Source organism: Podarcis cretensis, assembly GCF_951804945.1.
Source record: "Podarcis cretensis genome assembly, chromosome: 2".
In the NCBI taxonomy this organism is placed as follows: domain Eukaryota; kingdom Metazoa; phylum Chordata; class Lepidosauria; order Squamata; family Lacertidae; genus Podarcis; species Podarcis cretensis.
Genome location: NC_137171.1, coordinates 126,293,685 through 126,306,941, shown reverse-complemented (window position 1 = coordinate 126,306,941; position 13,257 = coordinate 126,293,685). Strand labels below are relative to the sequence as shown.

The following is a 13,257-nucleotide window of genomic DNA, read 5'->3' as shown; positions in this document are numbered from 1 at the left end:
CAGTCTTAAGCAGACATGGATTATGTCCTCCTTCTTCTTCTGGCCTTTTTGAGGATCCAGGAAGAGTCTCCGTAAGACCCTCAACTTAACTCTATTAAAATGATACAATAACAAAAGTAAGTAAGGGGAAATAAGTGTGCAGCTGCCACCCTGCTCTGGAGGGAAACATAAATCCATCAGCTCATACACAACCAGGAAGCCCCCCACTCCCGCCCCCATTTCCACTCTCCGCTGGGGGGAGAGAGGCGACTTGGGGGGAGGAGGGGCCAAGAGCAGGAGGCCAGAGGCAGCGCCATCTCTTCCTGTTTCCATCCCAACACAGGCAAGGGCTGCTCTGCGAACGTAGCTCTAGAGGCGCGCGCCTTCGACAAGGAACCCGAAGTGTCTATAGGTCGGAAGTTTCCAGGGGGCCCAAAGGACCCCTGGGAAAGTGGGAGGTTTTCCGAAGGGGAGGAGGGGTGTGGGTTGACTCGTTCCCCCCACCCCCCTACTCCGCTTTATTTTGGGGGGAAGGACACCGGAACAGCGAGCAAGGGAGGCGGAGGTCCAGAGAGGACAAAGAGGTAAGGAGGCTGCGGGGGGAAAGGGGGCGATTTAGGGGGAAGGGAAAGAGGAGAAGACAGAGACCCCTCCCGGGAACAGAGCCATAGCTAGGGGGGTGGCCAGCCGGGGGTGGCGGCTGTTTTTTGCACCAGGTGACGCCTCCAGCAGGGCGCCGTTGAGGATGTCTTTGTGGGGACGCAAATATCCCCAATTTGGTCTTTGACTCGGGGGAAATCCAGCCTAGTTTCACCCCTGCCCGCAAAAAAGCCCCTCTCCTGGGCCTCATAAGCAGGGGCTCCGATCCCCGCAATCCTGCTGCGAAGCGGGGGCCCAACACCTGCAGGGATTGCGTGGCAGGATCTCCTTTGCAGCCCCCCACCCACCCATGTTTCTTTTTCCTGGGGGTCCAGGAGGTGCTCAAGGCCCCCGATCCATGCACTCCAGCTGCCATCTCCTTTGCAGCGCCCTCCCCTCCGCACGAGTCTCTTTTCCCCGGGGGCTCAAGCCATTCTCGGCAGCCCTGCACCCCTTGGGCGCCTTTGCGAGAAGGAAAACGTGATGCCCACCAACGGGGTCCCCCCCCTGGATTTGATCCCAGGACCCAAACATGAGGCGCCCCGCTCTCTGCCCTTCCCCGCCTGGCCGGAATCCCTCAAGGCGCAGGAGCGGAGTCCACGAAAGGGTTAAAGGAAGTGAAATAGGGCTGGATAGAGCCCCCCCTCCCTCTCCCGCCTCCCTGCCCGTCTTGGGAGGCTCCTCCGGATGGAGAGGTTGGTGCGCAGAGGGCGAGGGGTGAGCGGTGCCAAGGGGGTCTCTGGGGACGGAGGGAGGAGGGCAGAGGAAACTGGGGGGCTGAGGGAGGAATGGCAGCATCCCTGGGAGATAGAAGCCCAGCCGAGCAGAGAGGGAGGGAGGGAGGGAGGGAGGGAGACTCTTCCTTTTGGAGAGATGTCTCCATCCTTGGGCAGCGGAGGAGGAATCTCCGCTGGTGGGTCTCCCTTGGCTTCTCCCTCCTGCCCAGGAATCTGCCACTCCTTCAAGTCAACCGGAGAGAGAGAGTTGTCCCTGATGGTGGGGTTTTTCCCACTGATTCCCCCCCCCCCATTTCCCCCATGGAAGCTCCATCCTCTCCCCACTGATCCTCGAAAGCTACTGCATGGCTGGCTGTGGGCTGCCTTATACCAAGTCAAACCCTTGGTCCACCTTGGAGAGCAGAAGAGAGAAAAAGGTGGAAGGTCCTGGGAGGGAGGGGGGAGGCCTTCTCCAAAGCGGCTCTTTGCTTCTGGAAGCCCCGCCCAGGAAGTAGCCAGAGACCTCTTCCTCTCTCTCAGGCTCCCATCCTTAAGTGTTTCCACTGCATGGTTCATCAGTGGTGCTGGTGCTGATGATGTATATATAGCAATTCAACAATGTGGGAGAAGGATGCTATAGAAAGGCTTTCAGGGTTTATATATAAGTATATCCAGAAGGCATTTCTATTACTTTTATTTATTGTAGACAATGTCAGAATGAGATACGATCTATCTGCATCCATAGATCCATAATCCGTCCCAGTCTGGGGCATTTCCATGATAGACAATACCTGTGGCTGGAGGCTCTACACCCAGGGCTGTACATCTGCAGGCCTGGAATTGCCAGTATTACAGGCAAGGGTTGGGAACTTGCCAAATTTACAGACTGTATGTGAGTTTGTGTGTGGGGTGACAGTTTACAGCAACCGTGTAAGTTTCCCCATCCGTAACTTTTCATGAGCCGATAATGCGGTAGGAGTTCCAAAATAACTACACAAAATCGACAAAGAGACTCTCAGGATAATGGAGATTGCGAGTATTCCTGCTCCACAGTCCACATCCTCAGCCTGCAGCCCACACATGCTGAGCTCATAAACCTTTTATTAACGGGACACCAGCTCCTTTGTTAGACTTTCTTCAACACATGAATATTATTGAATACTTTTCCAGTGACGTAAATAGCACTTCCATTTTACTTATTCTGCACAGGAGAGAATCTGATCTGCAAGTCTGAGCTCAACTCCTTCTTTGAAACAGAAAAATACAGAGACTTTGAGAGGTAGGTCCTTCCTCTTGCCTGGGAGACTGTATCTTGTACATGAGAAAAGTCCTGCTGGATTAGGATCAGGGCCCACCTCGTCCATCATCCTCTTCTCACAACGACCAGCCAAGGAGAAACCCCCCAGCAGGGCCAAGAGCTGTCTCCCCACTCAGGATTCCCAGCCCCTAGGATTCAGATGAATAATTCCTCCGTAGGGGAGCGGGACTAATAGCTGGGAACTGAAGGACTGCTACTGAAATGGTGGGTGGTTCTGAGAAGGTGGACACAATGGAGCTGCCTCAGGAAGTAAATGGTGCAGGATTAGGGAATGTGTGCAGTTGCTTGGAGTGTATCAGGAAGATGTTACACATCACGGAGGAAGGAGGGAACAATACAGATATTTAGCTTTTTCAGAGGAGGAGGAAGATGGAGAAAGTGTGTCCCTCCAGATGTTGTTCCAGTAGAACTCCCATCATCCCTGGCCATTGGCCATCCTTGCTTGGGCTGATGGTACTTTGAGTCCAGCCACATCTGGAGGGCCAGAGGTGCCCCACCTTAGCATAGATGGTTCCTCTAGGAGCTCAGACTCACTTTGGAGGTCCTGGTGGGTATAGATACCAAGGGTTACTGAGACACATTTTCAGGGATTATGTTTGATGCCTAGGCTCCAAATCCAAGGTGCCCACACTAAATGAAGGTTTTGATGATACCCTCAAAGAGGTCTGGTTTATATTCCAGAAGACGGCCAACCAGGGAATAGATGTGAAGGTTCTGAACTGAGTTACAATCGAGATTCCGAGTTACAGTTCAGGCTGAGAAATGGAGGCAGGGATCCTAAATGTCATCTAAAAATGGTTTCCCCCTCAGGCTCTCTTCTGGTGGAAGCATCTTTGACTGCACCTCCTCTCTCAAAAGTCAGATTCTGTCCTTCCACCCCTTTTGTTGACATCCATCTGCCTCGAGACACAATGTAGAGTCTCCATGAGGTTGAAGTCAAACAGGGGTGTTAGAAGCACAGCCGTGACCCCCGCAGAATACAAGCCTGGGCAGTGTGTGTGGAGGTCTTGGGCTGCCTACACGACAAGGCCATCGTCTCCAGCAGGGTGGCCCCGTTTAAAAATGCACAAATCCGGACAGAGTGGTTGAGCTTTTTAAAAATACAAATTCTCCCCAAAAGAAGCAGCTTTTGAGCTTTCCTGATGTTTCCCACCATAGAAATCTTCGGAATGTAATGGAGTCTGCCAGGCTTCCCTGTGCCGGCTTGAGCCTCAAGCTCTCTTCCTGGCTCCAAGCAGAGTATTGCAGCAGCGGTTTTGCCTTGTGTGGGTGATAAATCCCAGTCTGTACACAGGCTTCTTGCTTAATCTAAGAAGGCTTTCTTATGTACAGAAAAATCATCATAAATCACCCCGGAGATCGGGCGGACATTCTCTCCGGCTCAACAGCTAAAAGCGAAAGTAACTCGCACGCAAAGAAAGATTCCCGTATGTGAACAAAACCAGGCCTCAGGATGTGAGACGTCACACAGAACTGTTTAACCCTGTAAGTTCTGGTTCTCCTCACAAGAAACGGCAGCCTTGCCATACGTCTGGGTGGACCTTTTGCCGATCTTGTGAAAATCCTCCTCGATTCCCGGGGGGGTGGGGAACAGACCTATGGCAGCCCTACCTTCTCAACCTTCTTGATATGGTCCAAAGGGAAGCAGAGCAATATTTTTGGCCCCAGCTTGGCCTCAGGAGTTACCGGAAGGAGGCGTAGAAGGACTCCACCCAACATGTTGCAATGTATTTGGACCGATAGAAGCTCCATATAAAGCACTCAGGAGTCCAGCTGTGTTGCAAGGAGGGCTTTATTCCAGCTGCAGTCCTGCAGCATCATAAAGTACCATAAATCAGCCTTCTTACATACAGGGGAGAAGCCAGTGTGGAGAAGTCAAGCATACCTCTGTATACTAGCTGGCTATAGATCAATTTTGCAGCACCCCATCTCTTGGGATGCTGACTCCCCACATGAAACTGAGTCAGCATTTCCACTTAGCCTAGTGTTAACTCCTTGATACCCACAACACTCCAACACAATCGTCTTAAGGACTCCACTCCCGATTCGTGTAGGGTTTACTGCTTAGCCTCTTCTTTTCCTGAAGATACTCACGCAAGGCTGCAAAGGTTTAGGATCAGAGTGGCTATTGGATGGGGTCCACACGCTTCCTTGCACCTCACTGCTCCTCACTGGACCCTGGACCCCCGTGGAAAGCTCTCCGTCAGCTTCCTGTAGCAGAGTCTCACAGCGGTAGAAAACTGTTGCAATGCGTGTGTGTGTGTAATAAATCAGTCTTTAATCGTGTAGAAAAACATTATAAATCAACCCGGCGAGAGAGCGCACATCTTGCTGCCTCGCCGTTAAAGCGAAAGAAGAAAAGACACAGAGAAAACACTCCCCTCTGCGAAACATAACCATGCCTCAGAATGTTAAGACGTCACTCAGAACTGCTTAACCCTGTAAGTTCTGATTCTCTTAACACCCCCTCTCGTCTTGCATTCTGAGGGGAACTGTGAACACACATTTACAGATCTCTGAGAATTCAACTCCTTTACCATTGCCTCTTGTCCCTTCCTGGCATCTTTCTCAGGCAACTGTTGAACCTCCTTGAACCTCCCAGGTTCGCACTGTGCGAAACCAACCCACGCACTGGTGGCCTGAAACCTCTCAGGTGGAACTCCCTTCGTGGTGCAAATGGACCGTTTGAGCACAAACTCAGGTGCTCCTTCTGACTCACTGTGGTCAGCAGGTGTGTCCTCCCCATCAGAATCCTCCCCCTCTGACTTAGCAAAGTACAGAAGGTCCGAAGACGCACTAACAGGAGACGAAGGCTCACTCTTGGGCTCTCTTTTAACAACCTGTGGAGATGCCCAACCCTGTTCTTGACCCTGTTCAGAGACTTGGTCTTCAGCAACAGGTTCAGCCTCTAGCTCTCCCTCCTCCTCAGAATCAGACAGACATTCTGAGAGAACATCATGACTTGCATGAATCTTTGACCAACCATTCTGCTCACAGAACTCAGCACGTTTACTGATCAGAATTCTGGTCTGATCACCTTCTGGATATGCAAACCTCCACCCCTTTGTCGCAGGTTCATACCCACAGAAGATCATTTTCTGGAACCTCTGGCCACCTTGCTTGCATTGAGCCTTTGGCACAGGCACTGAGGCCTGTGAACCAAACACACGGAAGAAATGCAGCTTCGGCTTCATTCCGTGAAGCAAGAAATACGGGGTGTCACCTACCACTGAATTGTAGGACCCGTTAAACATGAAATTGGCTGTCTTAACCGCCTCACTCCAAAAACTTTGAGGCAAACCAGAGTCAATCAGTAAGACCTGTGCTGTTTGGAACAGAGCTTCACTTCTGAGCTCTGCCACGCCCCTCTCCTGAGGAAAAGTAGCACCCGTCACCTTGTGACGTGTCCCCTTCTAACGGAAGAACCTCTGCAGAGCAGACCCAGTAAACTCTGCACCTCGGTCACTCTTGAACCCCTGCACTTTGGTGGAGAACCGTAGTTCCACTTCCACAACCCAATCTTTGATCAGTTGCGCTGCTTCTCCTTTTGTTTTCAGCGAAAAGGACCAGCCATTCTGGCTAAAATCATCTTGCAGCGTCAGCAGAAACCTGGCCCCGCCCAAACTCTCTGGCATGGGCCCAAAAAGGTCTGTGTGCACAAGCTCAAAAGGTTTCGTGGTTACCCTCTCCACCCTGGGATAACTGCACCCTTTTACCTTGGCCTTGCTGCATGCCCTACAATCTAGGGATTGGTTACATGGGTTCATTCTGCACCCTACTGTGTACTGGCGCAACTTCTGTACATCTTCCAAAGAGCTATGTGACGATCTCTTGTGCCACAAGCAAACACATGAACCATGAGTGGGAACGTCTGCACACTTTGCTTGTGCCCTCTCAGCATTCCCCTCACCCTCCAGAGGTGTCTCCAGAAAAAAGAGATTGTTCTGGCATGCAACACTGACGAGTTGTCTCCCACCCCTGGAAATAGTACAGACATCATTTTCAAACCAAACCTTGTACCCCTGCTTCAAGAGACAAGATACAGACAAAAGACAGTGTTTCATCTCAGGCACAACGTAAACTTCCAACTCCGCCTGCAAGAAAGAAACATAAACATTTGCCACGTTAGACAAAGACTTCTGTGACCCATCAGCAAAAACAACTTTGCTCCCAGCTGAAACAGCCCTGCAGTTCCACAGTTCGACAGCAGGTGTCGCTGTTATCAGGTGATGGCTCGCTCCAGAGTCTATGACCCAGCGCATCATTCTGTTCTCACTGGAACTCTTTATTATTGCCATAGAGGCTGTCAGGTGATAAGGACCGTCTTCACTCCCTAAGTCACGTCCTCCTCTCGCTTTCCCACGCTGGTCTCCTGTCCTGGACTGGTTGCCATGGGAAACGACCTTGGAGACATCCTGCCTAGCCTCCCTGGCTCTCTGCGGGCAGGAACGACGCAGATGGTCGGGAGAATTGCAAACAAAGCAGCGACGAGTGGAAAAAAACTGAACTGGGCTCCCAGCTGGCCTGGCCCCCCTTCTGCGACCGGATGGGCTCTCTGTGCCAGCCCTGCCCCCTCTGAAATGGCGTTCCTCCTCGTCACACACAGTGGAAAACTTTACAAACTTGCTTTTGGTTTTCACTGCCCCCCGACTTTGCCTGCAGCTCTCCTTGAGGCTGTGACTTCAGGGACATGGGCAACCGCCCCTTCTGGGCTTATAACTTCTTCAGGGTCCTGGCCTCCTGCTGAGCTTTTACACAAACCCCATAGCAGCTCCCAGGCAGCCTTAGCCGACTCAACGCCCTCCAAATGAGGCAACAGCGAAGCGTCCACGCTTGACTTCAACATGCAGAATTCCCTTTGCATTCTCTGCTTGCTATCCTCCGGCAAAGCAGCCTCAAAGCCTGCTGCATCACCCCCAGCAGCAACTGGCGTGGGGGGTGCTGGCTCCTTCTGGGCTGTACTCCAGAGCCCTGTGGCCAAAAACCACCCCCTCACTCTTCTTACCCAGATGTTCCAGGAATGGATTGTGAGCTTTTCAAACAGAGCCTCAAAGAACTCCTGGCCGTCTGCCATCTTCTCCCCGGGGCTGAGCGTACTCACGTAACCAGCAGCTCCTTCTGGCACCCGGTTCACGGAGATCCGATCCTCCCAGCGAGCTCCTCCTTGCCTCAAACGTTAGGCACAGCTCCAGCTGGCTCCAGCCTCCTCTCAGCTGGCTTCCACACACACCGGCACGATAAGGCAACAGCTTCAAAGCTTTGCTGACCTCCCATAACCTGTGGCTATTGGATGGGGTCCACACGCTTCCTTGCGCCTCACTGCTCCTCACTGGACCCTGGACCCCCGTGGAAAGCTCTCCGTCAGCTTCCTGTAGAAGAGTCTCGCAGCGGTATAAAACTGTTGCAATGTGTGTGTGTGTGTGTAATAAATCAGGCTGCAAGCAAGCGTTCTTGCTTATCTCTTAACAGTCTTTAATCGTGTAGAAAAACATTATAAATCAACCCGACGAGAGAGCGCACATCTTGCTGCCTCGCCGTTAAAGCGAAAGAAGAAAAGACACAGAGAAAACACTCCCCTCTGCGAAACATAACCACGCCTCAGAATGTTAAGACGTCACTCAGAACTGCTTAACCCTGTAAGTTCTGATTCTTTTAACATTCTTCTACTGCTTGGCCTCCCTTCCCAGGTTGATGAGCCCCTCACTTCCCTCTACGGCACTTGCATAAAACCCATTGGACTCACTATTGGTCTCGTCTGCTCAATGTGCCAGAGCCTGTCATCGCATGCAGCGAAAGTCCCCGACGCACCAAGGGATTGAGACCCATAAATTATCCTCAACTGGTTTAGTTGGCTTGTCAAAGCTTTTCCTGGGTTGTGTCTGCTGTTGCATGCTGACAGCTTCTAGGACCCACAGGTGAGAATACAGGTTGGGGATGAATGGTGGACCAATTACCCCAGAAGGAGCCCTATATGTCCCCCACAAGAGGTACTACCACAGCCCCAACACCCCATGACATAATACTATTAATGTATTTGATGTCTCAGGAATAAATTTGTGTATCCAGCAATAAAACTAACAGCTTCATCCCATGAATGAATCAGTGCTAAATATCCAAGTTTCCATTAAGTACAGTTATATATTGATGTTTAATATGGAGCTTCTTCAGTGTGACACAGATTCCGCATTGAAATAGAGGAGGTACGTCCAGGAGTGAGGCAAATGGAGAAAGGACAGTGAGAGAGGCCTGGGCAGAGAATTTACACTAGGATAGTCCTGTGTCAGAAAACGGGCACGAGGTCAGGTGGCACATCATAATTATAAATACTAATTGGGATGAGTGCCAATTGAACTTGATGTGTGTCATATTCCTCTGTTCTCTCCCTTGAAACCCCAACAGGATTTTGTCTCCCTGCAGTCTGAAGCAGACGATGGAGAAGACAGGCAAGAGTTCTGGGGGGCCATCTGTAAATTCAAAAGGAATAACGAAGAAACCATTTGAATGTATAGAGTGTGGAAAGAGCTTCGCTCATAGTGGGAAACTTCGACTACATCATCGAACTCACACAGGGGAAAAACCATTTAAATGTTTGGAGTGTGGAAAGAGCTTCAATCGAAGTGAAACTCTTAGAATACATCATCGAACTCACACAGGGGAGAAACCATTTAAATGTATGCAGTGCGGGAAAACCTTCAGTCAAAGGGGACACTTAAGACTACATCAACGAAAGAATACATCAACGAACTCACACAGGTGAGAAACCATTCAGATGCATGGAGTGTGGAAAGAGCTTCAGTGATAGTGGGAAACTTAGAATACATCAGCGAACTCACACAGGGGAGAAACCATTCAGATGTATAGAGTGTGGAAAGAGCTTCTCTAATAGTTGGAAACTTCGACAGCATCATCTAACTCACACAGGGGAGAAACCATTCAGATGCATGGAGTGTGGAAAGAGCTTCAGTGATAGTGAGAAACTTCAGCTACATCATCAAACTCACACAGGGGAAAAACCATTTAAATGTATAGAGTGTGGAAAGAGCTTCAGTCAAAGTGGACACTATAGACTACATCAACAAACTCACACAGTGGAGAAACCATTTAAATGTATAGTGTGTGGAAAGAGCTTCAGTCAAAGTGAGAAACTTCAACAACATCATCGAACTCATGCAGGGGAGAAACCATTTAAATGTATGCAGTGTGGGAAAAGTTTCAATCATAGCGGAAACTATAGACTACATCAACGAACTCACACAGGAGAGAAACCATTTGAGTGTATAGAGTGTGGAAAGAGCTTCACTCATAGAGGGCATCTTCGAATACATCATCGAACTCACACAGGGGAAAAACCATTTAAATGTTTGGAGTGTGGAAAAAGCTTCAGTCAGAGTTCAAGCCTTAGAATACATCATCGAACTCACACAGGGGAAAAACCATTTAAATGTATAGAGTGTGGAAAGAGCTTCAGTGAAAGTGGGAAACTTCAGCTACATCATCGAACTCACACAGGGGAGAAACCATTTGAATGTATAGAGTGTGGAAAGAGCTTCGCTCATAGAGGGCATCTTCGAATACATCATCGAACTCACACAGGGGAAAAACCATTTGAATGTATAGAGTGTGGAAAGAGCTTCAGTCGAAGTGGAACCCTTAGAATACATCATCGAACTCACACAGGGGAAAAACTATTTAAATGTATAGAGTGTGGAAAGAGCTTCAGTGAAAGTGGGAAACTTCAGTTACATCATCGAACTCACACAGGGGAGAAACCATTTGAATGTACAGAGTGTGGAAAGAGCTTCAGTCAAAGTGGACACTGTAAACGACATCAGCGAACACACACGGGACAAACCATTTGAATGTATAGAATGTGGAAAGAGCTTCGCTCATAGTGGGAAACTTCGACGACATCCTCTAACTCACACAGGGGAGAAACCATTCAGATGCATGGAGTGTGGAAAGAGCTTCAGTGATAGTGGGAAACTTCAACTACATCATCGAACTCACACAGGGGAAAACCATTTAAATGTATAGAATGTGGAAAGAGCTTCAGTCTAAGTGAAACCCTTAGAAAACATCAGCGAACTCACACAGCGGAAAAACCATTTAAATGTATGGAGTGTGGAAAGAGCTTCGCTCATAGTGGGAAACTTCTACGGCATCATCTAACTCACACAGGGGAGAAACCATTTGAATGTATAGAGTGTCGAAAGAGCTTCAGTCAAAGTGGAACCCTTAGAAAACATCAGTGAACTCACACAGGGGGAAAACCATAGTGTGGAAAGAGCTTCAGTCAAAGGGGAAACCTTAGAATACATCAGCGAACTCACACAGGGGAGAAACCATTCAGATGCATGGAGTGTGGAAAGAGCTTCAGTGATAGTGAGAAACTTCGGCTACATCATCAAACTCACACACGGGAAAAACCATTTGACTGCATAGAGTGTGGAAAGAGCTTCAGTTGAAGTGAAAACTGTTGGTTATTTGCTGTTTAGTAGCGCTGCAGAGATCTTGCTGGGGAGACCATGCATTAAAAAGGGACTAAAAAATAACTTAAACAAGGTTTTAATAACAAAAACAAAAACTCCTTATACACTAAATACATCAACAAGAAACCAGACCCAACCACCAACCCATCCCCCAGGGTAATGAGGGAGCTAGTTGCTGCTCATTATATACTATGCCCAAATGCTGACACAGCTTGATTAACACAACTCAGCAGCACCTGCTATGTTTCACAGCTGTAAGACTGGGTCTCGTTATTTGCCCTGGCTCTGGCCCTTAAAGACATACACAACTTGTAAAACAATAATGAACTTTCACATTTTAAAGTGACCATTCAACATTTCCCCTGCGGTTCATTATTGTGGAACTAAAACATAAAGCATATTTTGTACATGTCTTTCATGTGTAACCTTTGGAAGAGCGTTAGTAAAAATGTCTGCAATTTGATTGTCACCTGGAACATATTGAAATACAATCGTTTCATCAGCAATTAGTTTCTTTGCAAACTGTAAACGTAACCAGACTCTAGTGCGCTGTGTATTGTGGAGTGTGGAAAGAGCTTCAGTCAAAGTGAGAAACTTTGACGACATCATCTAACTCACACAGGAGAGAAACCATTTAAATGTATAGAGTGTGAAAAGAGCTTCAGTGATAGTGGACACTATAGAGTACATCATCAAACTCACACAGGGGGAAAACCATTGAATGCATTGAGTGTGGAAAGAGCTTCAGTCGAAGTGGACAATATAGACAACATCAACGAACTCACACAGGGGAAAAACCATGACATCAACGAACACACACGGGAAAAACCATTTGAATGTATAGTGTGGAAAGAGCTTCAGTTGAAGTGAAAACCTTAGAACACATCATCAAACTCACACCGGGGAGAAACCATTTAAATGTACAGAGTGTGGAAAGAGCTTCAGTCGAAGTGGACACTATAAAATTCATCTACAAATTCACATGGGTGAAACGCTTTAAATGTAAGGAGTACGGAAAGTAATGCGGGTAACATCTTAAAATAGTAGAATACAAGATGCAGTGTAATGTTAGGGGTGTGTGTCATCTGAAGAGCTGGTGGTGAATAATGGTGGGCTGAGTGTCACATGGTTTTTGGTCTTTGGTGGAGAGATTGGAAATGTTCATGTTTGAGGTTGGGATGTGAGAGTTGTGAAAAGTGGAGTGTGAGACTTTTTGTGTTGCTTTGGATGCACAGTTGTTTAATATACGAAGAGTCGCATCACTACCATTGTTATAATTGCAATAAAGGAACAATTAAGACACAGAAATCTGAAAGCTTCTTCCTACATGCAGACGGTAGTCTTGAAACCCTTGTATCGCTGCTGCTGCTGCTGCTGCTGCTGCTGCACTGTGAGTTGGGAAGGCCGCTTCCTCCTCAGGCTAATTCCACCTGGCCCAGGGGGCGGGGCCTAGACTGACTCCCACCGCCACAGCTTAAGAGGCCTCATGAGGCACTGGGACATCGCTGCTGCTGCACCGTGGGTGTTGAGGAAGGCCGCTCCCTCCTGTAGGCCCACTCCACCAGGCCTAGGAGGCGGGGCCCACACCCGCTATGGCTACAGCTTTAAGCACACTGGTGCTGCTGCAGCAAATGTTTAAAATGTTTTTATATGTTTTAAAGTGTTTTAAAGGGGTTTTTAACTCTTTACTTTGTTGTACCACTGTGAACAGTGGTTTTCATTGATGTATTTCTATTTTGTTCCATTTTATTTTGGTTTGGGGTTGGATATTGAGTGGGGTGGGGATTGGTTTTGTTTGGTATAAATTGTTTTTGGTTTGTTTTGTTTTTCTATTTTGTAAATGGAGGTTGGTATGAGGCTTGGGATTGCTTCTGTGGTGGGGCGAGGGAGGTATGGCGGTGGGGGCAGATGTCATAGGCGAAGGGGATCGAGATACGGATATGCTCGTACCCCTTCCAATCTGCGCCCCATCCTGAGGGACGAGGGTAGGATGAGCAAGGATTACTCACCTCTGTCACTGGTGTTGTGCAATGCCAGGTCTATAGGTAACAAAACCGCCTCCCTGCAAGATTTCTTCACCTCGCAGGGGGTTGACCTGGCTTGTGTGACGGAGACC

The 13,257-nt window shown here is 48.7% G+C and overlaps 1 protein-coding gene across 1 annotated transcript in view; it reads left to right on the top strand.

Moving 5' to 3' along the window:
• Positions 1-472: 472 nt before the first annotated feature.
• LOC307209892 (uncharacterized protein) overlaps positions 473-13,257 on the top strand; it is a gene marked incomplete at its 3' end in the record, with an annotated part of 54,617 nt that continues 41,832 nt past the window's right edge. Inside the window, exons 1-3 of the mRNA XM_079965264.1 lie at positions 473-563; positions 2,544-2,613; positions 8,424-8,567. Of these exons, the coding sequence (XP_079821390.1) occupies positions 8,437-8,567 (131 nt within the window). The 5' untranslated portion in view covers positions 473-563; positions 2,544-2,613; positions 8,424-8,436. The remainder of the gene's footprint in view (positions 564-2,543; positions 2,614-8,423; positions 8,568-13,257) is intronic.